A 25,141-nucleotide genomic window follows, 5' to 3' on the forward strand; every position below is an offset into this window, starting at 1 on the left:
AATTTAAGTAAGCCATTCTCAAGACGAAGTAATTCTGGACGCAAAACATGGTTGAAGCTGTTTCTGGTTCGTCATCGTAACTATCCTTTCGCCGTCCAGCAGGAACCTCGATTGCACGATTAAAAGCTTTTAAGAAGGAAGGCGTGACGATTTTTTAAAATTTATTAGAGAAATAAATGAACGATTTTAAATATCCTGCCTCGAAAATTGATGAATGAAACCGGGATATGGGTTTTACCCAATAAGATGCAACAAGTTTTATCTCTAAAGGGGAAAAAGCAAATAGCTGTAACCACTACAGAGCAACGAGGTCCAACAATAAAGTGCATAATTTGTATGAATGCAGCTGGATTGTTTGTTACTCCCCAATGATGATACTTCTTCAAAAGCGAGATTATTCACAGTTAAGGAATGGTGCGTGCTCCAACTGGATCGATACACGCTTGTCATCCGCCAGACTGGACACAGAGAGAGCTTTTCACTAAACGGTTTAAATGGAGCTCCAATGGAAATTTTCAATCTTTCCACTACTTGTCGGGAGCTTCTCGATATTAGATAGGCACACAAGTCATACCCGTAATATCGAAGTAGTTGATTTGGCACAAAAAAATAATGTTTTTTTTTTGGAGATAGTCACCTAAGGAGAGTAAACTGTCAAAGATAGTTCAGATGAAGATCCTGATCCTACAACCCAAGAAAATGCAACATGTTTATATTGTGGTGGCTTATTTTCGGAGGATGCTGGTGGTGAATTATTGGCTCAGTGCATTTCCTTCTCTCGATGACGACATGAAGATTACTCCGGGGTAGAAAAAAACATTTCCATATGCTAGGTTTGTAGTAGCAGTTGATGTTGTAGGACCAAGCTAAATTTTGATTTATTTTGTTATTGTTATAACACTAGTTTTCTTCCAAGAAGCAGAATATTGTACCATGTAAGAATCGTTTTGATCTATATTAAATAACAGTGATATTAGATATCGGAATGATATGCCAGATAGACAGGTTTGGTTTCAACAGGATGGTGCTCCGCTCCATTTTGTTCGACAATTGCGTGAATTTTAAAATAAGATATTTCAAAAGTCAAAAGGGATAGATAAAATATTCTGCAAAATCTTCAGATATAACTTCACTGGATTTTTATGATTTAGGTGATTTAAAACTTAAAATTAGAATATTGCCAACAAAATAATTTCTTAGACGTGACAATAAAAATTTCAATTTTAAATTGAAAAAAAAAAGATGTTTCATTTAGAAAATACAACCTTTTGACACATGTGCGTGTGCGAGCCTTTTTTTTTGAAATCCAATATCTGATTTTTAAATGAATTTGTTTGATATTTTAGCAGTTTACTGTATTATAACATTGGGGCCGTTAACACTGTCGAATGATCGTTCGCACAAGCCGCTGAATTTTACAGAGTAACCTTCACTTTGATCAAATTTTCTCTCTAAAAAACGGTGTTTATACACACACTACTTTTTTTCCGAAAATTTAACGGAATATTTTCATACTTTAACTAAACACCACACATCCAAACGGAAAACTATGCCATTAATGAACTGTCAGTGACCATGTTGATTTGGAACGTCGAAAAGTCTTATTGGTTCGTAGGAAGTTGTTTTTTATTTAAACCATTTCCAGATCAAGGGGTTAATAGTTCGATTCGTTAGTAAAACGCGGAAAAATGAAACGTTAGACGTTAGCAAAACAAATCACACGGATAGTTACTGTTGCTTTGGCACACGACTCTAACCTTGGACGTTTTGCAACAAAACCTGTCCTAAATTGAGCGCGTTCGTTTTGTTGTTGGTGGGGACAGCGACCACCGAACTAGACGGCGATCCGGAAGACGTAGGCGGTGCGGCTCTGGAAGACTGCGGCGGAGGGGTACCGGGGCCTAACAATTGGCAACGTGAAGAACTTTAAAAGCCAGAACAATGACAACGAGGCATGTGGACAGAACTAGCAAAGCGCTTTAGCGTATTGTTTACGAAAAACAAAACCGGAAGAAACTATGTTTTAATTCATATATATATATATATATATATATATATATATATATATATATATATATATATATATATATATATATATATATATAGGAATTAAAACAGTTTCTGTTAGGGCACTTTAGCGCAGTAAATACGGGTTTTGGTGCCGTCTCATATCTCAGCGGTTGCTATGGCGAAAATCCACGAATTACGGTTTGAACTGCCTGACCATCCGCCTTACTCGCCAGATTCAGCGCCAAGTGATTTGTTTTTGTTCCCTCATCTGAAAACTGTGCTCGGACGACAAGGGTACTATTTGGACGGGTTAGAGATGGGACCGTCGCTTGGAGAAGTGTATAGATTTACAAGGAGACTATGTATAAAAATCTAAAAAATGAGAAAAAATGTCTTGTATCATTGTTATATCGATATTGACCCTCGTATGTGTCTCTTTACTTTAAATCGAAACATTCGGTTAAGAAAATGCGTTCCTCAAAGGAAGAAAAGATTCAGGTAATTCGTCTTTTTCGTAGAAAACAGGGAACCGTTGTCGGAAATGAAAGTGAAGATATGAAGATTTTGTTCTTTTATGAATAGTAATTAAAAATAGAATTAATTTCATATAACTTTTAAGAAAATCCAGAAAGTTTCATCGCAATTGTTGCTGCACAATTGGGCATAACATAATTCGAGATTCAGTCCACTTTAAAATATTTAAATATCAACCCTAAAAATTTATTCTAGTCCAATGCTTATCTGAACGAAAAAAATTTCAACGATTACAATATTGTCAAGCAATGTCGAGGCATATAACAGAGGATCCCGATTTTTCTGGGAAAAAAATATTTTTACTGATGAAGCCTTCACGACAGCGGCTATGGTTAATCTGAAAAATATGCATTTTTGGGCAAACGAAAACCCATATAAGATTCAACTAGTGTGGTGGATCGGTTCCTGTGTGGTGTGGCGTGCTGGCCAACCAAATAATCGGATAGATTTTTCTGGGTGGATATCTGACGGGCAATCGATATTTAGATTTAATTGAAACTAACATTGAAATTCATGTTTGAAAGGCTTTCCAGTTCGCCAATACATTAACCTGGTTTGGCAACAAGATGAGGCAATACCTAAATGATCCTGATAGGCAAACGTGGCACAATTCAGTGGCCGGCTAATAGCCCGGATTTAAACCCGCTCGATATTTTCCTGTGAGAGTTTTCAAAAACCAAGTATACAATGACTGACCTCAAAATATACGATATGCTATTCATCATAAAATGAGAGGTAATATTACAGAAAGTTTGGGAAATAATGGTGGATATATAGAAAACACCTAACCATTTACTTCACGTTCTATTTTCATTATTGTTCGTTTAATTATCGTTGTCATAGGTTTTATTCTCGTTGTTGTTGATATTATGTTCTTTAGAATTTTTAGTATTATTGATTAATTAATACTTATTGAAATAAAGCGGACGAACTACTTGAATCTTTTGTTACTCTGGAAAACCTATTTTCCTAACTGAGGGTTTCAACTTGCGGAACGCCTGGTCAATCTGTTTAACATTTGTTTGGTTAATCAAACATTTAAACTTAACTTTGCAATGCGCAATTTGTTTACTTTTACAAGTCTAATAGAAAAATGATACAACTTTGTATTAAAAGTTTTTCTCGGTAATTTCAGTTAACCCCTGTGGATTGGCACGCAAATATAAAAAACAACGCTGTATCTAGCGCAGTCTGTAACATAATGGACTAAACAATAGTGTACCGGAGTAATCCGATTTTTATTATGGGATGACACTTATATATAAAAAAAAATTGTTCGGATTCTCATACTTTTTAAATATTATATTGTTATATACAGGGCGTTTCGAAGAGGACTAATCAAATATGGATAGTGTATGCTCATCTAGGTATTTGTGGCTAACTATGGTTTAATTTGAGCAAGGATACATTACAGTCCAAAAGTATACAAAATAGTACATTATGCAATAAGTGCGGTGTGGCATTGGAGTCATGAGTCTATTTGGCATGAGCGGAGAGAGTTTTGAATAGATGAATGGGATAAAGAGTTTACTAAACGTGTTGCAAAGTATGCTTTTTCTACGACCGTCACGAAAAAATCACAATTTAACAAATTAAAAATAGTAACGATTATCGGATTACTAAATTTCGTACTATTCAAACAAAATATTTGCTAGTTGCCATTAAACCGATCTGTTCTGCTATTGTTGTCTCTTTTTAACTGTGTACGTTAGACAGAGAGAGATGTATTATTGGATATGTCATATAAACAACAGAATAAACACAATTTTAAAACGTTATGTTGTTTATTTAACTTTTACAATTGATATTAAGTAGTTTTTTTAGAGAAAAAGACTAATTTTTGCTTTGTTTGTACTGATGAGACATATTTGAGACAGACAGATTTGAGATATATGAAAATGGTTACCGGTCGTTTGAATGCGGCCTGCTTAAATACACGAATTTCTGCTAGGTGCTTATTCGACAAAGCATCGCCCAGTTAAATGGAGTACAAACATACTAAATTAGCTAGTCAATTTAAAAAATATCGACGTAACAAAAACAGCTATGAAAATAAAGTAGCGGTTCATACACTTAAATATATGACAGTTAGGGTAAAATTGTTAATTCCAAATACTTCTTATTTTAATTTTGACATATACAGTATGTAAATTCCAAAATTGGCAATAGGCAAATAGCAAGTATTTAACTCTTTTTTCCTATTGAACGTCAATGCAGATTCGACGATTCAGAAAATGCCGGTTCATGTTGTGCACTCCAATAGAATATTATTAAACTAATCATTAATAAATTTGGTGCAGAATCTGTGCTCACATTTTATCAATTCTTACTAATCACACTTAACACAACCATAAATAGCCGCGGGTAAAATTTGGGTAAATTATTTGAGGAATATAAAACCGTACCGAAGAGGGTATGACAAAATGATGAGCCACAGACTAATGTGGCAATACAAAAATATAATCGATTCGTCAAGCTTTCACGGAATGGCCGTCAAGGGGTATGATATTGGAAGCAAAGAGGGATTTATAAAAGGTTTGCTAATTTTTCAGTATTGCTATATGGGAAATTGCCACGAGGACATGAATTCGGATGTTTTTGAAGATCGTAGATTCAGTAGTAGTTTTGAATAACGATGCATGGTAAGGACTTCGACTTCGTTTGAGAAAACAAGAAATTATCGACTGGTTAAAATATTGAAGTTAATTGAAGTTCGAGATTAATTGATAAAGAGGGAACTGCTACATATGGCTAATTTACAAAAGTAGTCCACCACATGTCGTAGAATGGAACGAGTCCATGTTAACTGTTGGACATGGGGCTGAATTTTTTTTTGGGAAACCTGAATGTGGCAGTTTCAAAAAAAAAAGGGATAAAAAATCAAGCCATTTTATATCCCAATCTGCGGCAGGCTTATTGTTGTTTTAATCTTTGCTAATGATTTTTTTTTGTGACTACATCGCATCAATCACCAATTATATATTTTTAACTCAAAAAGGTTCGAATTTTCGTATATAGATCTAATCATTAAGAAAAATAAACACTTCTATTAAATATTTTTTATAGTTTTGGACTTAAAACAATATTTTATTTTATTTTTAATATCGAAGAGTTATATTGAGTTAATTTTTGTCTTGTTAAATATAAATAGCTTTTTAATATTTTGGATGAGTTTCTAGATAGCTGATAATCCTTAATGTTTCCCATTTGTATGCTTTTTCTTACCTGATAATGGAATACTATTTCTGTAAATCCTTAAACGTGTAACATTTTCGTGAACACTATTTTATTTTACATTAGCCCGAGATGCATTATTACTAGCCTGTCAAATCTTGTGTAGTTTCAAAAGGTGATATAGGAAATATTGTACAATGTCCAGCAAAATGTCTGTATAGTCACTGCGTGACGCTTTTTCAGATGACACACCATTTTCAGTGTCGGTGAATGGATAATAATAGGCAAAACCCACAAACTGATCCAAACCCGGGCAGCACTCGATGAAAAGCAAGGATTTTGCAATGGAATCAATGCCAAACAATAAAAGTCGCTTTGGGTCACTCTATAATTCTTTGCAAACCTTATGAGGTGTTATTTCCTTCCACCTATCTAAAATACGCTATAATACTACCGGCAATGACCTTCTGCCAGTCTCTATATACACGGTTGACGGCGAACGGTACATTGCATTGTTCTGAAAATTTGGGTAGTTCCACAGAGCGTCGTTGTTCTATAGATCTAAAATATCTTCAATGTTGCGACGTTGCCGCCTCTTCGAAAAAGTAGCATCAACATTGAAAGTTTATTTATTTATTTATTAGCAATTTAGGTTGCATACAGTACAAAGTACCAAAAAAAGCAACTCCGTTGTATTGTAGAAAGAGAGGTTTACAAATAAATCTAGATTTTAGCACTCATCAGCACAAAGTAAGTATAGCATGATGTAAAGTGATACAATAATATTACAAGTTTACATTTTAATTAGGGTGTTCTATGTCGTTTTAAGTCCTAGAAAGTATTTTTTGACCCCGCATTCAAAACCTTTAATAGGAGTAACAAACATATCGACATCAAGAAAACAGTTATGAAAATTAAATATATAAATAAATCTAGCGATTGGAGAGTTCTGTCCTATGTTGGTTGGGTAGTGGTCGACATCAAATAGAGCCCTCTTGCGTTCTGCCTTGCTATTCGTAGGTTAATCTTTGGTAAGAGGTAAGGAGCGTTAATTTGATCGTTTAAAATTTTGTTCAGCATTAACATGTCTGTTTGCGTTCTTTTGTTTTGTAGAGTTAGAATTTTAAATTTTTATTTAATGTAGTTTTTCAACGTCAGTGTTAGATTTATATGCAAGATATCTTAAAAATCTGTTTTGTACTCGTTCCAAAAGCGTGATGTTCATGTTGGAAACAAACGAAAGTTTACTATGAACAAACGCATAGTGCAGTGCAAGAAGAGATTTTTGCTTTTTAAAATCTATTAAGTTTCTTTTTATGAAACCGGTCGTTTTATTCGAATCGATCATTACCCTATCCATATGAGTCTTAAAAGTTCACTTCTTGTCCAGCGTTACGCCCAGATTTCTAATCTCCGCCACTCCCTCTAAGTCGGTGTTATTAATACTGCATGTTGAGTTTATTTTTTTTTACATTTTTGGTGAAGGGATATGCTAATACATTTGGCGGGATTCAGGAAAAGATTATTACTTGACAGTATTGTTCCAAGCGCAGAAGGTCTTGGAGATTTAGACAGTCACCGGTAGGTTTCGATCTTGGTGTATATTTTCAAGTAGTCGGCGAAGAGTAGTATGCTACAATGTTTGAAATAATTTTGTTTTGAATTAATATATATTATAAAAAACAAAGGGCCAAGATGACTGCCCTGTGGTACACCGGATGTGAGACAATTGCTGGACAATCTAACCATTTCGGCCTCAACCCCGACCTCTGCAAGCCTAGTCGACAATATTTGATGGTGTATCTTGTCGAATGCCTTACTAAAGTCGGTGCAGACTACGTCAACCTGTCCTTTACTGTCAATTGCCCTAGTAACAAATTCAGAGAAACTCAGTAAGTTTCTTTCGAGAGACCTCCTTGGAAAAAAACATTATTTTATTTTTTATACCGGGAATAATACTGTCGTACATAGAGTTTCTCTAGGAGTTTGCCAAAGGCACACAACTTGCTTATAGGCGTATATTCTTAACATCCTCTCTATCGCCGCTTTTTAAAATTGGTGTAATTTCACTTACTTTCCAACGGCGGGGGAATGTACCAGACGCAAGTGACATCTTAAATATTGTCAAATTAATGCGCATTTTTTGATAAAAACAGGTGGAATGCCATCCAGTCCTATATTTAAGTTATAACATACTTCAGTGAATTTATTACATGAAAACTCGTTCTTTTTCCTTTTATTATTGTTCAATTTCAAGTCTTGCATAATAATTGTATTTGGTTCAATGTACGCTTCGGCAGCCATTTTGCCGCCCTTTGCTAAAGTTTGGTTGTGCTTTACTGTGTAGGGAATTGAGACATTATTTTTTCTTTTACTTCCAATAAAATTCCAATTTTTTTTTGGGTTTTCTCAAAATGTTGGTCTCTATGCTTGCAATCTATTTATTATAGTCGTTTCTGATCATTTTCTTTGATACGGTTCGTAATTCACGGAATCGATCATACGTAGCTTGGTCACGATATATTTTACATTTTTTATGAAATGTGTTTTTTTCTTTTATTACTGACATTGTTTTAAAACTAAAATACATTTTGTTTTTACGATTGTGTCTATTATGTTATAAAATTGATCTGTCATTGTATCCACATTATCACCTGTCAGAGTCCGATTCCAGTCTATTTCTGATATATAGTATTTACATCGTTAAAATGAGGTTTATTAAAATTATACATTCTTTTGTTTGGGGGATTAAGAAGCTTAACGTAAGACACAGACCAGAGGAATTATATAGCTTTGTGGTTGGCATTTTCGGCAACAACGGCAACAATTGACCGATTCGTATAAATTTGTTACAGTATCTTTGTTGCAGAGAATTACATCCAATGTCCTGTTAATATCATTTTTCATGTGATTGTATTGCATAAATGCGAGATATAAAAATGTGTCGATTTTTTCTGAAAATTTGTGCCCGGATTGAATTGGTTCTAAAAACGATTTGTTGGGAATTAATTGGCAACTTACCGCGGACATGTTGAAATTTCAACAGAACAGAACTATCAAGTAGAATTTTGTCATGTTTGGCCAAACCACTCAGAAACGCTGTCAATTAATGTTAAATTACAGCTCTTCCAGAACATTGGTGTCCGTGACGCGAATAATTCGGAAAGCGTCGTCTTTCCGAATAAATATCATTCCATTTTTCGACCAATATTTGTAATTTTTGTTCTTAGCGGGAAATCTTGTTTCTTTGAATAGAATTTTATTTTTTAATGTAAGATGCTCATTTATGTAGAAGTTGTCGGATATTTGACATTTTTGGAAATCCATTTTCTTTTTGCATGCGTTTTGTTTTTGATGCAGCGAGAAAGTTGTCTTTATCTCGACGACAGGTAAAACGAACGCTAATATTTTTAGTTGTATTCTATGAATTTTTGTTTAACGGTGCTCTTGTAACGTATTTCATTGTTTCCTCTTTGATTTCATAGTTTACATATTGTGCTATTTTCTGAACGACATTATTAAGGCTTTCATTCTCGCTTTCGCGTATTCCCTGAATTTCGATGTTATTTAGAAGGGATGTTGGATCTATCTCGTTTAGTTTAGACTCAAGCGTTAAAACATGTTGTTTAAGGCTTAGATTTTCCTTAATAATTATGGCGCATCCATTCGTCGATTTTATTGAGTTTCTCCTCAAAATCGCACACCTCATACCCAGTAGTTCAGATTTTAGATTTTCAATTGCATGTAATATGTCGTCGTTGGTCGTGGTTTGGGAGGGCCGTTGTTGTTCGCAACTAGGGTCAGAATCAAAGAAGCTGGAGTCCAAGGGTGCGCCTGCTGATTGCGAATTTTGTGATGTGGACGAGCGAGAGCCACGCAGTGTAACCAATTCCGAACTACGACGCCGACAATCGCCGCACCTCCACGTGGCTCCCACGGAACGCATGCCGTCGAGTTGCGAACTGCTGACACCGAGACAATGGCAATGAAAAAAACTCTCACAAAAACCCGCATACTGGATACCCGCCTTTTTCAGATTCACGTTAATGTTAAATATTTTATATAATTTGTTCATGTTTTCTTTTTGTATGCCCGATATTTCAGATATTCCAATGCACTGACTGCAACCAAAGGTTTTCACATAAACTGGTATTATTTTTTTATTAATTTTGGTTTAGAAAAACCTATCGAAAACTGTAATTTAGCGAGAGCACGATCTGCATACGACTCTAAGTTGTTAAATGTTTTAAATGTTGAAATGTTGATAAAGAGTTAAATTCGCTACCTAAATCAACATTTCAACAAAATAAAACTAATTTAAATTTACCAAAACAGAAATGTAAAAGGCCTAGAGTACAATTTTCACCAATAAAAAAAAAGTTTAAATGAGATGCCATGTATTCTTCGGCGGTTAAATATTTATTTTCCGACCAACCAGCCAGTAGAAAGTTAAAATTTTCGACATAGCTTTCTTCTACATTATACAGGGTTGGTCAAAACTAATGATGACAAATGATAATGAAATCTACCTAATACGAAAATATGCATTTTTTTAAAAATGAAACACCCTGTATATTATCACATATTCTAAGAGTAAATTAAATTCGCCTTCGAATGATGTACCATGTTCCTATACCTAAGTCGTTTCGTTTCTAAAATAAATGCAAGTGTCTCGGACAACTGGATTACTTTGGTATAATTCACCTTTTGGCTGGCCACAAAATATCCGTATTTTGTTAAATAGTTAATTTTCAGTTTGACAGTTCAATGTAATTTTTGTCGATAACACAGACAATGCAACCACATTTTAGCCAAACATGCAGAAAATTTAATGAAACGTATTCTAATTTAAAACACACGAACAAGAAAAAATTTGCCAAAACTAAGAAAAGTTTTACAAACCATTTTACGAAAAATATTTTACTAGTATATTATGCAACAAGTGTATAAACGATATTTGACTTGACTTTACTAAAAAAGTTTACCGAACGTGTCGCATACTATACTTTTTCTACGAACGTTAGTTGTTGGGTATATTTTTGTAATATATATATATATATATATATATATATATATATATATATATATATATATATATATATATATATATATATATATATATATATATATATATATATATATATATATATATATATATATATATATATATATATATATATATATATATATATATATATATATATATATATATATATATATATATATATATATATATATATATATATATATATATATATATATATATATATATATATATATGATGACACTATATTCCGGGATATCATCCGTTCGCTCGTTGAACTCCGACTGGAATCCTGCATCCGACTGGAATCCTGCAAATCTTGCATCCGACTGGAATCCTGCAGACGTTTCGCCAAAATCTCACTTGGCATCTTCAATGCTCGCGCTCCGAAAACACTTCGAACACACACACAGTGTTCGAAGTGTTTTCGGAGCGCGAGCATTGAAGATGCCAAGTGAGATTTTGGCGAAACGTCTGCAGGATTCCAGTCGGATGCAAGATTTGCAGGATTCCAGTCGGATGCAGGATTCCAGTCGGAGTTCAACGAGCGAACGGATGATATCCCGGAATATAGTGTCATCACATTTTTCCATCCGTGAATCAATACGTGAGAATATATATATATATATATATATATATATATATATATATATATATATATATATATATATATATATATATGTATGTGTATATATATATATATATATATATATATATATATATATATATATATATATATATATATATATATATATATATATATATATATATATATATATATATATATATATATATATATATATATATATATATATATATATATATATGATGACACTAAATTCCGGGATATCATCCGTTCGCTCGTTGAACTCCGACTGGAATCCTGCATCCGACTGGAATCCTGCAAATCTTGCATCCGACTGGAATCCTGCAGACGTTTCGCCAAAATCTCACTTGGCATCTTCAATGCTCGCGCTCCGAAAACACTTCGAACACTGGGAGGTTATCGGCGGTGCGTGCGGTATTTATACTCTGCGCCGAAGATGGTAACGGTGCTGCTTGTGCGTGGGGGGAGGTGGCTCCGCCCCCTGAATTGTCGCGTTGTTAATTTCGCCCGATCGTAGTTGCGATGTCCCCGTTGGCTGCTGCGCATCGCTCTGCTGTTTGATTATCGTTCTCCACGTGTTGGATAAATGCAGAGCGTCGTCTCTCGTATTGAGGTGTCCGGACTTTTCTATTTCGATGGCCTCTCGTATAATCCTAGTCCTAAAATCAGGAATATTAGCTATTTGTTTGCAAGTGCCGAAATCAATTTTATGGCCTGTCTGATGTTGGTGCTGAAACAAAGCAGATGTTGTTTGTTTGTTTCTTATGGCTAAACGATGTTCCTCGAGCCTGGCTGAAATCCTTCTGTTGGTCTGTCCCACATACGTCAGGCTGCACGATCCGCATGCTACACTGTATACTCCTTGGTTTTCCAGAGTAATTTTTTGTTTTGGGTTTCTTAGTATTGCTCCGATGGTATGGTCAGGTTTGTATGCCGTTGATATGTCGTGTTTCCGTAATATTCGGCCGATTTTGTCAGTAACCCCTTTGATGTATGGCAGGACAGCGATCGATCTTCGTTGGGTCTCGTCCTGCACTCTCTGCTGCGGCTGTTGTTGTTTACTGATTGCCTTGCTGATGGTGCGCCTTTGGTATCCGTTTTGTTGAAGACAGGTACTAATTTTCTTCAAGGCGCACCATCAGCAAGGCAATCAGTAAACAACAACAGCGGCAGCAGAGAGTGCAGGACGAGACCCAACGAAGATCGATCGCTGTCCTGCCATACATCAAAGGGGTTACTGACAAAATCGGCCGAATATTACGGAAACACGACATATCAACGGCATACAAACCTGACCATACCATCGGAGCAATACTAAGAAACCCAAAACAAAAAATTACTCTGGAAAACCAAGGAGTATACAGTGTAGCATGCGGATCGTGCAGCCTGACGTATGTGGGACAGACCAACAGAAGGATTTCAGCCAGGCTCGAGGAACATCGTTTAGCCATAAGAAACAAACAAACAACATCTGCTTTGTTTCAGCACCAACATCAGACAGGCCATAAAATTGATTTCGGCACTTGCAAACAAATAGCTAATATTCCTGATTTTAGGACTAGGATTATACGAGAGGCCATCGAAATAGAAAAGTCCGGACACCTCAATACGAGAGACGACGCTCTGCATTTATCCAACACGTGGAGAACGATAATCAAACAGCAGAGCGATGCGCAGCAGCCAACGGGGACATCGCAACTACGATCGGGCGAAATTAACAACGCGACAATTCAGGGGGCGGAGCCACCTCCCCCCACGCACAAGCAGCACCGTTACCATCTTCGGCGCAGAGTATAAATACCGCACGCACCGCCGATAACCTCCCAGTGTTCGAAGTGTTTTCGGAGCGCGAGCATTGAAGATGCCAAGTGAGATTTTGGCGAAACGTCTGCAGGATTCCAGTCGGATGCAAGATTTGCAGGATTCCAGTCGGATGCAGGATTCCAGTCGGAGTTCAACGAGCGAACGGATGATATCCCGGAATTTAGTGTCATCACATTTTTCCATCCGTGAATCAATACGTGAGAATATATATATATATATATATATATATATATTCTCACGTATTGATTCACGGATGGAAAAATGTGATGACACTATATTCCGGGATATCATCCGTTCGCTCGTTGAACTCCGACTGGAATCCTGCATCCGACTGGAATCCTGCAAATCTTGCATCCGACTGGAATCCTGCAGACGTTTCGCCAAAATCTCACTTGGCATCTTCAATGCTCGCGCTCCGAAAACACTTCGAACACTCAGTGTTCGAAGTGTTTTCGGAGCGCGAGCATTGAAGATGCCAAGTGAGATTTTGGCGAAACGTCTGCAGGATTCCAGTCGGATGCAAGATTTGCAGGATTCCAGTCGGATGCAGGATTCCAGTCGGAGTTCAACGAGCGAACGGATGATATCCCGGAATATAGTGTCATCATATATATATATATATATATATATATATATATATATATATATATATATATATATATATATATATGTATATATATATATATATATATATATATATATATATATATATATATATATATATATATATATATATATATATATATATACATATATATATATATATATATATATATATATATATATATATATATATATATATATATATATATATATATATATATATATATATATATATATATATATATATATATATATATATATATATATATATATATATATATATATATATATATATATATATATATATATATATATATATACATTCGCTGACATAACTCAAACGGTAAAATTAAACCAGTGCAGTAATATCTCGGAAGTGCCCGAGTGACTCGGATCCGTGGGAAATGAAATTGACGGGGTAAAATGAAACTTTCCGCAAACTAGATCGGTGCATAATTAAGTATTATAGAGAAGGGAATAGAAAAAAAAACTATTTAATCAACAAAATATTAGGTACTTAAAATAAAAATTGCACACAGAAAAATAAATCCAATTTTTATATTAAGTGTTCTAAGTGTTCACCATTCTCAACAGAATTTGTTCAAAGCATCATACAAATAGACGCGTACTTTAATGCAGGTAAAAATCTAAAGGCGTGAGATTGGGCGATTTTGCTGGCCAATCCCACGGCCCCAAACGTCGAAAGCAATTGTCATTAAATAATTCTCATAATTCTTGTGATACCTATTCTGTCAAGTGAGCAAATATTTATTGACCTGTCAAACGTAAAATGAGTGATTTAATATAAGACGGATGTTTCATGGCCTTCTATAAGGTAATTTAGTTAGTTTTTAGGCAAGATACATTATTCGAAAGTGAATTTAATTTGCTTTTGGAATATGTTATAATTTACTATATAATAATACCCCATATGACCCATTTAAAAAAGTTAGTTTTCACCATTTATGTATCTGGTAGGAAAATCATTAGTTTTGACCAATGCGGAAATTCTGTTCGGTACTTCCCTAATCTACGTCCACAGTTTTAACTTTCTACTGGCTCCAGTGTCGTAGTAATAAACATTTAATTGAAGCTACGTTTCGGTCGAAAAATAAAGAAAATAATTATTTCCTCCAAAACCGCTGAAGGTAGTAGGTATAGGAACGTATTATCCGAAAACAATCATTAAGGGAAATGCAATAATATGTGTTTAGAATTTCAATGATAAACTAATCCAAAACTAACCAAAATTTCAGAACAAGACAATATAGCGTTCGTCGTAAACGTCTAAAACATCATCAACCGTGAAACACCCCGTATAAATTGTCAGTAAGGTTACAGAAAAAAATGTTCCTACAAAATACCTACGAGTAATAAAAACAGTTTAATTTTTCTTGTGCGCTCAAATCGAGTGTGCCAACATAAACGTTTCGGAAATGTGACATTTCCAACCTAAATTGTCGCGCAATGGTGGAATTCCTCCCGTCATAAGCCGAGGTTTTATTTACCGGTTACAGCGGGTTAGACACGTACTTTCCCTGCGTTTCGTAGTTCTCAGCACGGCCGCCAGAGCAGACATACCGTTTCCGAAACACCCAATTTTGGCGGGAAAATCGAAACGCACCAGAAAAAACACGCCAAATACCGAGTTATTTATCGCGTGGCGATCGATCGTGGCGCCGAAAGACTTTTCGGCTGTCGCCGGTCCAAAATTAACTGACGGAACACTCCTAATCGATCTGGACAAGAAATACAACTCAAGTAAACTATTAATAGCGGCCGAAGGTACACATGCAAGCCTCAATGGGGAAAACCGCGAAACTTTCGGGTGCCTTTCCGGTCGCAACGCGCGCGTTATACAATAAACTAAAAATATAACTAGACTGGCGGTATTTGAACGTACGCGTTTATATTAGACGGGACCGCGAAATGCAAACAACAAAAATCGGAACTATAAATACGTCCGCGAAATTATTTTTTTCTCGAAGTGCTTACGAATATCGGGAATCGGTTTGCCGCCGCGATTAATCCGCAGTCGGCCTGAATCCAAATACTATTTTCATGCCGAGATTAACGTTCGAGTTGGACGATTTATCCAATGTGTTGATAAGATATTGGTAAAGTCCAGTCAGAGCAGTTGTGCAGTTACGTCACGTGTAGTGACCTAAATGTCTTAGCAATATTGCTACCATTTTTCGGATTGCAATCCTAACAACTAAGAAGGGGTTCGCTTTCGACAGATTCGTTTATAATTGTCCCAAAAAAAAACTGATATCGGTTTCAATTGTGTGGTTGTTCGTTTTCGTTTAGTGAAAGTTTTAAAGTGTGTAATCGTTGTCGGCCCCCCTGTTTTTGTCATCTACGCCGGTTGGCGGCCGCACGAGCCCGAATGGTCCGTGGCGGAAGCGGAGGTAACCATTTTTCTCAGCTGATAATAAATATTGTTTATAGTTTTGTGTACGTGTTGGTCTGCGACCAAAAGAAAATTCCTATGCGGATGCCGGACAATGGGCGACATGGCAAAATATATGGGAGAAAACAGATATCAATTAGAGAGGTTTATTTTTGAAAAACTCCCAATGATTCAACAAGAAAAACCAAAAAAAAAAAACCATAACGCAAAGAGCAAAGATGGGGAACAAAAACTAGTTATCATTGGAAGAATACAACTGAATGAAGCCAATGAATCTGATTCATGCATTTCGATAACAACTCGGAGAATATTTGCTCAAGCCTCACTTATAAGGCGGTCTGTGTACCTACATAAGTTCTTCCATTTTTTGGGTGAAACCTCAAACAAAGTGTTATGAATACTCTATTAGAAGTAGTATAATTATTTTACTTGAGGAAGTATCAGATGTTACGGGATTGATGGAATCTATTTTGGCATCATAATACCGTTTAAAATATGCATGAAATTGCGACGACCATTTTCCAATGCTAACTTGTCCAATCTTAACATATTATATTTTCAAATAATTTTCTATTCAAAGAAAAATACTTTGTCTGCTGGTCTTTCATTACACTTGGCTAAAATGGAATATTCCTTTTTTGCAGCCACTCGACGAGACTGCTTGATTCAACGTTGATTCGATATTGGCTCAGCAAGTTCACAGTGAATGCTAAAACTTTTATCTTTGTTCATAGGTTAGAAACATAAAACATAACATAAAAAAGGAATATAAATCACCTTTCAAAATGGTCAAATTTTGAATCATGGTAGTACACCGATTTGCAGCACGATTTAAAAATAAGACTGACCACAAAGTCATTTTTAGAGCCAACATGTAAAATTATATAACGAAGTCCTTCACCATTTTTTTCACGAACTATGTATATGCATATGTCTATACGTATATGGATGTATGCAGCAGATATGAAGAAAAAAAAATGAAACTTTTCCATTTTCCAAATGAATAGTATAATTTGTGGCATTGCTTCTTTGTGTGCAAAGTGGAAAATCTATATAACTATTTCCGTAGTTTTTGGATCGAAAAATTCATTCATTTTAATTAATTAAACCTGACGTAAATACCCTTCAAACATGTGCAGGTTCAAAGAAAGCCACACATAAAGCAACTATCCCATTATTTACATGCTTTGGTATCACCGAATCAAATGAATTTATTCTATACCCATTTCACGAATATTTTGACGGTATTTTAGGAATTAAAGATCTTTGTAAACTAAATCTAAATATTGATTTAAAGAAAATGAAGTTAAAAAACCAATCTATAGAAATTCCCTTTCAATATAAACAAAATTTCGACGATTACGTAGTAGAAATTCCCCCAAAAACTATACAAAGAGCAACACTTAGGACTAATCTACCTAATAATGCGATAATGGATAATGCTCTACTATCGTGACGATGAAGTTGAAATACCCTTGTTAGGATTACAAATAATTCCTATACGATCGATATATCTAACCATTCAGACAAATCAATTGCCCTCGAAGGTAGCGTTAATAACAACTTACCGTTAGAACCATTCGAACTTAACAACTTGGAAATATTTACTTTAGAAACACCAGTTCTCAATTGTCAATGATAGAAAATCTAACGTTTCAAAACAATGATATTGGAAATTTAATACGACACGATCATCTAAATTCGGAAGAAAAGGAACAGCTTTTTAAATCCATAAGAAAATTCGAAAATGTTTTACATAAACCCAGAGATGCTTTAACTTTTGCAAATGAAGTAAAACACACAATTAAAACTAGCGACGAAATTCCCGTACATGCGAAATCATATAGGTATCCGTATGTCCATAAACAAGAAGTCAATAGAAGAAATGTTAGAAGAATAATTCAACCCTCAAGTTCCCCTTGGAGTTCACCTGTGTGGATTGTACCAAAGAAAGCAGACGCATCTGGACGTAGAAAATGGATACTCGTCATAGACTACAGAAAATTGAATGAGAAAACTATAGACGATCAATACCCAATACTTAATATCACTGATATATTGGATAAACTAAGACGATGCCAATATTTCACAAAGTTGGAGCCAGGGGATTTCATCAAATCGAAATGGATCCTGAAAGCATCCCAAAAACAGCATTGAACGTACGAATATACACATATGCCATTTGGTCTTAAAAACGCACCCTCTACATTTCAGCGCGCACTTCACAATATATTGCGTGGATTACAAGGAAAAATATGTCTTGTGTACATGGACGACATCATTATATACTCGACCAGTCTTCAGGAACACATGGATTCGTTAAAATTATTCTTTGAACGACTTGCATCCTTCAATATTTAGATACAATTGGATAAATCTGAATTCTTAAAGAAAACAGCGGAATTCCTAGGGCACGTGATAACACCAGACGGAGTTAAACCAAACCCCAGAAAAATTGAAGCCAATAAAAATTTTAAAATTCCGAACACTCTTAAAGAAATTAAATCCTTCCTTGGTCTTGTCGGATATTACAGGAAATTCATCAAACATTTTGTAAAGAAAAACGTTAAAATAACCCATGATAAAGCGTTTATTAGGGCATTTAATCTTTGTAAAAATATCTTAACCAATGATCCTATATTCTAATACCCGGATTTCAATAAACCCTTCATTTTAACAGCAGACGCTTCAGACTACGCATTCGGAGCAATTCTTTCACAAGGAACCATTGGAACTGATCTACCGATAGCACACGCTAGCCGAACACTCAATCCTGCAGAGCTTAATTACTTTACAATAGAAAAAGAACTTCTTGTCATCGTGTGGGCTGCAAAGTACTTTCGACCTTACCTTTTTGGTAGAAAATTCACTATAGTAACGGATCATAAACCTTTACAATGACTCTTCTTCATTAAAGAACCTAATTCAAAATTAGTCAGGTGGAAACTAAAACTTCAGGAATATGAATATACTTATTCAATATAAAAGAGGCACACAGAATGTCAACGCTGACGCCCTCTCATGACCAGCCAAAGAAATACACCCTGTAGACCTAGTAAAACCCCCACTAACACATATATCAGCTGTATGTGAAGAAGACGAGGAAAAAGATGACAAATATTTATGCCGCGAAAAAATTAAAAACTTCGAATCACAGGAAAACCTGTTTGAAAAACCGCAGAAACCCAAAATTAAGATAGTTCCAATATTCAAATAAGACCTCCAAATACAGTTAAAAACACTACAACCCGAAAGACTAGAAGAACGAAACAAATCATCAACAAGTAAAGAAGCTCAAGAAAAGGTAGACAACTTCGAAACGGACATTATAGGAGTTCCATATCTCAATAAAGCTTTAAATAACTTTAAAAACCAAATTATATTTAAATGGACTGATTTAACACACCCTCATGCAAGAACATAAAGATTATTTGACACCAAGAAAAGACTGATGATATACATTAACAAAAACCCAATAATGGAAGAAATCCAAAAGCTTTTACGAGATAATTTACCCCCAGACACTTACTGTTTACTAATAAAGAACTAGAATCAGTAATTATAAGGACCTTCCAGGAAACGTTTAAAAATAATGCATGTAAACTCGTCATTTCTAACACGTTACTGGAAGATGTAAAGGATCAAAATGAACAGAAAGAAATAATAGAAAGATATCACACCACGAAGAAATCGCATCGAGGAATGACAGAAAACATAAAAAACATTAAGCAAAAATATTATTGGCCAAGCCGGGAAAGAGACGTAGTTAACTTGGTTAACACATGCGAAATATGACAAAAAACGAAATATGATAGACATCCTTATAAAATCGTTTACAAACCTACACCAATCGGAACTAAACCCTTAGAACATATTTACATGGATATAGACTCGATATCAGGACAAAAATATCTTACAATAATGAATGAAACTTAATGAAACGTCCTTTGAAATATGTCAAAGCTTAACTAAATTCTTTTCACATCATGAAACACCAAGTAAAATTACGCACAAAGCTTTAAAAGTAGTACAACACTTGTGTAAAACGTATCGAATCGAGTTACATTTCACTACCCCGTATAATCCAAATTCAAACTCACCAGTTGAAATTGTACTAAAACGATCCAAGAGCTAATGGATATCGCAATATTAAATTATAATAATAGTATACATTCTTCTGATGAGTATACTCCTTTCCAAATTCCAAAAGTAAATCTGAACTATCAATTAAATTTCGAGAAAAACCTACATTAATTGCAAACAGATTATGTGCACGAACTTGCGGAAATCTTTAAAGAACTGAACGAAAAAATAAATTTAAAACTTAATGCAATAAAGGCAAATGTTTTAGCAAAACTAAATGAAAAAAGCGAAAATGACCCCGAAATACCCGAAGGTACTAATCAACTATTAAATACACCTCGGAAGTTAACACAAAAATTACAACCTAAATATAAATTAACTCAATTTAAAAATCAAATACACCCTAAAGATGTTAAAAGACATTTATAACTTTTAGCTAAGAATGAAGATTGCCATTCTCCTGCTGCCGCTAATCGTAAGTGCCCAATATAAAATCGAAGATATAACAACCCCCTGTTACCAGTACATCAAGGTTGTTGTAACAAACGTTCGTCATGTCTATTATCATGTTAATTTGACTAACTTATAAGATTGTTTAAAATTAACGAAATCAACGGTCTTACGAATTAATGCTACCCTAAGTAATTTAAATACGCCCTTAGGTCACTTATTAGTAACTCGGACCCTAGATTTTATTGACCAAGCGGAATCTATTAAAGTCTTTATTAATCGTTATACTATTCCAGTAAAAAGAATTAAAAGAGGCCTCTTTAATTTCGTTGGAAAAGCACAAAAATATTTATTAGGAACTCTAGACTCAGATGATGGTCAAAGATATATTAAATAATAATAATATAATAATAATTATATATTACAATTCTTCAATAAAATCAAGAAACCTTACACCGTTAAACGTTAAACGGATAACAAAGGACATAGACGCTCAGCTGAATAATATAAAAAATAATCAGCAAAATATACTGACCCAAATTAACTACCTAACAAAAATGACGGAAACTATAACAATAACCTCTTATTTCATTATACTTTATCGACAACCTAGAAAACAATCTTCGCGTTATTAAAACACTTAACTTTGGTAAAACTCTAGTGTTTCGATTACTGTAATAATCATTATTATAATTGTACTAATCATAATCATTGTATTCTGTTATTACCTAAAAAGAAAACAAAATGTAAAGGTGAGCATAGAACTAAAAACTCTCGAAAATCGACCCCGATTTTCTCAAACTTGAGGAGGGAGGAGTTATATGGCCACTTATGATGAGCATGTTGATAAGAGATAGTAATACGAGACATATGCTTATTCAGCAGCTTTAATTATATAAATACGTGCGCTAATCGTAGGATAAAACAGTCTTGAAGTCGCTTTGCAGTAGTAATTATTGTGTTACTCGTATTTCAAATAAAAAATCGTTTTTTAAAAATACGAGTTTCACATTTCGAAATAAAATTGTACCTACTTCAATCTAATGAATTGATAAAAATCTGAACACATCTAGAAATAGCACCATAGACATAGTGATCATTTTTGATTATGTCACTATACGTGACATAATTACACAACTACTCTGACCTTGTACATGCACTTATCGTAAAACTTTTCTAGAAACACAGAGAGTCGAGAATAGGAAAAAATATTTTTCATAGACCGCTAGATTTACATTTTAATTTTTGTGTATTTGCACAGCAATAGTTTCATCAGACAGTGTGTTTCCAAAACGCTAGGGGAGTTCCCGATGCCAGATGCAACCCACATTATCACACAAATATAACAGAATTTCTGAAAGCATATATCTGCCAATGTTCTTTGTAGATCAAATATGTTGAAGCACTTGCTTAAATTTTAAGAAAAATATTTCGCTGAGTCGTTTAAGAAATTTGCTATGTAAACAAAATTGACGGAAAAAAGCTAGATTTACAATAATGATTCACATTTTAACAAAAATTCAAAACATATGCTGAAAATGTTGTCTAGGTCTCTCAATAAACAATTACATTCTTGTTTTTGACATGACACATTTGTTATCCTCCATTGAGAGCTGTTCGCTATAGTTATAAATATTCTACGTCTGTAAATGAGATGGTCTATATTCTCGTGACGGACTTGAGGCAGCTGTTCACTATAATTATAAATATTCTACGTCTCTGAAGGAGATAGTCTCCACTCTCTTGACGGACTGGAGGCGGCTGTACGCTATAGTTATAAATACTCGACGTCTCAGAATGAGATAGTCTCCACTCTCTTGACGGAGTTGAGGCAGCTGTGCGCAATAATTGTAAATATTCTACGTCTCTGAACGAGATAGTCTCTACTCGCGTGACGGACTCGAGGCAACTGTTCGCTATAATTATAAATATTCTACGTGTCTGAACGAGGTAAGTCTCCACTCCCATGATGGACTTAAGGCAGCTGTTGTAAACAAAATTGACGAAAAAACGCTAGATTTACGATAATGATAAACATTTTAACAGTAAATTCAAAACAGATGCCGAAAATATTGTCTATGTCTCTCAATTCTTGTTTTTGACATGACACATTTGTTATCGTTCTAGATATTTTAATCTCTGTAATGGCGGTGAAATGAAGATACCTGATATTTTAGCAATTACTTAATTAAGGACGCTGTCAAAAATTGCGAAAATCCAATATGCCGTAAGTACAATTTTTTTGGATTAGTCAAAATATGAAGGTAGAAAAAAATTTCAACCTGAAAAATTTCAAAGATAACTCTCAATTTTTTTATGGAATATTATCAACGTCACCGTCATATAAACCTCCACCCAAAATACGTTTCGCTAAAACCATAATACTTACATAAAAAAAATAGTACATACTCAACTGTAGAATATTTTTGTCCACAAAATATTCAATTTGATAAATATGTGATCGGACTGCCTAACCCAAATCAAAGAAGATGATTTATAGAGAAATCAAAATGAAAAAAAAAAAAAATCAAATTGAATACCTTTTACGATTTTTGTGGTCCATATCGGATTCCTCTACATTTGTACATTTAAAAGGGGATACCTTTGCCACAACCAAATGGAACGTGTTATCTCTGGTAGAAAAAACAGTAAATAGCGACGCGCTGCCATATAAAAGCCTCGCACATTTTCAATTGCATACGTCAAATAATATACTGGATGGCCTATGAAAAGCTATTATTTGAAACCTGCTTCAACGAGCGGATATTATTTTTCGTGTGCTATCCGGTATATCGTAGCCTCGCACAAAGTCAGCTTTTCGAAAAATCTCAAGCAATTAGTATAAGCCGGTAAAATTGGAAAAAAACGAATAAAACAGACACGGCGTAGAAAAATAAAAATAAAACGAGAGATGGTGTGATTGATCGCGCATATTCTGCACCTCGAAATAACTTTTACGACGTCACTTGTTTAATTTGCATCATCAATAAGCCGTAACAATTTATTTTCAATCCGAAACTATCGCACAGAAATCGCCGGAATGAAAATAATTATTCCGAATGTTCAGGTGAATGTGTTTGTCTATGTGTTATTAATACGCGTCGCTCTCTTTGATGATCGCATTTGTTGGGGAATTATTTAATTTTGGTGGTTATAAATGCCACATCTAATACGGGTTGTTCTGAATTAATGAGCAAAAAATTTAGGGGTGGATCCTAATCGAGAAATTAATATTATATTATTTATAGTAGTTGAAAAAACATGTTCCATCGCTGAAAAAAAATCTGTTTCATTTCATAGCTACAGGGTATTAAAGAATTTTTATTTCTTCGATTTAGTGTAAATTTATCGAAAATGATGCTAAATCCTAGAAAATTTATTAAAAGCTACCTCTTGAACGTTGGTCGATTTAGATTTCTTTAATGGACAAAGTGTCCATGAAGCAAATATCCCTATTAACTCTGATTTAAATAGATTTTATAATTGTGTCACTGATCATATGTTAAAGCTAACCCTAATAAATCATCAGTGGTATTGTTTAATAGCGAGGGCCAAATCGATCATATTGAACACTGCAAACAATTGTCTATTAATCAACCGGTTCTTCCCTTCGTTAACAGCTGCAAGATTTGGGTCTTATATTGAATTCTGGGTTGAAGTTTAGAGAGCACGTTACTAGTAAATTAAAGGTTGCATACAGTACAGCTTCTTTGTGATACACTAGTTTTATCTCAATTTGATCACTGCAGCAGCGCTTTTAGTAGAGTCAGCTCTTGAATTTTTTGCTTATCATTTCCGGTCTTAAAAATGGTACATAATCAGTTGTAGCGAGATCGTGGAATCGGTAGCTACAAATTTGGCTTCATGTGAAGAATATTGTATAATCCAAGAACTAAGAAAATTGCCTCTATGAATTTTTTTAAAGGTTTAGAAATATTTTCAAAATTTGGTACTACTAACTGATTAGGTATTTGATATTAAAAATTAAGAAATTGTACTGGGGGTCAATTTGAGATGCTCCTATACCTTATCCAAAATAAGTACGACTCTTTGACCCTAAGTATATATTTTATTTATAGTATTTTTATGTGTGCCAGAACAGGAACGAATAAAAGCTAATAATTAGATTTTTAGAAAATATTTATAGCATTCCATTTAAAAAATAAACTTGGTTACTGTCCTGGCACAACGGAACCCATAAAAATACTATACTTTTTGTATTTAACTTTTTTTCCTCAGTATCGTACTTATTCAGATAAGGTATAGAAGCATCTCAAATGGATCACCCTGTACATAATAGTAATTACCTTCAACAATAGCAATTATTTTGGCTAATGCCGAAAAATAAAATTAATAAATAAATCGAATCATTTTGAAGAATAGAAATTGCTCATATCAA

The 25,141-nt window shown here is 34.4% G+C and overlaps 1 protein-coding gene across 5 annotated transcripts in view; it reads right to left on the minus strand.

The window, feature by feature from the left end:
* Positions 1–25,141, minus strand: part of LOC132698592 (calcium/calmodulin-dependent protein kinase type II alpha chain) — a 302,130-nt gene that overhangs the window by 25,323 nt on the left and 251,666 nt on the right. For 2 of the 5 annotated variants that reach the window (XM_060664775.1, XM_060664774.1), the window contains exon 12: positions 1,758–1,901. The exons of the other annotated variants lie outside the window; for them this stretch is intronic. In XM_060664775.1, coding sequence (XP_060520758.1) covers positions 1,758–1,901 — 144 coding nt within the window. The remainder of the gene's footprint in view (positions 1–1,757; positions 1,902–25,141) is intronic. 5 annotated transcript variants of the gene reach the window in all.

The sequence above is a fragment of the Cylas formicarius genome, unplaced genomic scaffold (assembly GCF_029955315.1).
Source record: "Cylas formicarius isolate icCylForm1 unplaced genomic scaffold, icCylForm1.1 PGA_scaffold_2__14_contigs__length_35257938, whole genome shotgun sequence".
NCBI classification, from domain to species: Eukaryota; Metazoa; Arthropoda; class Insecta; order Coleoptera; family Brentidae; genus Cylas; species Cylas formicarius.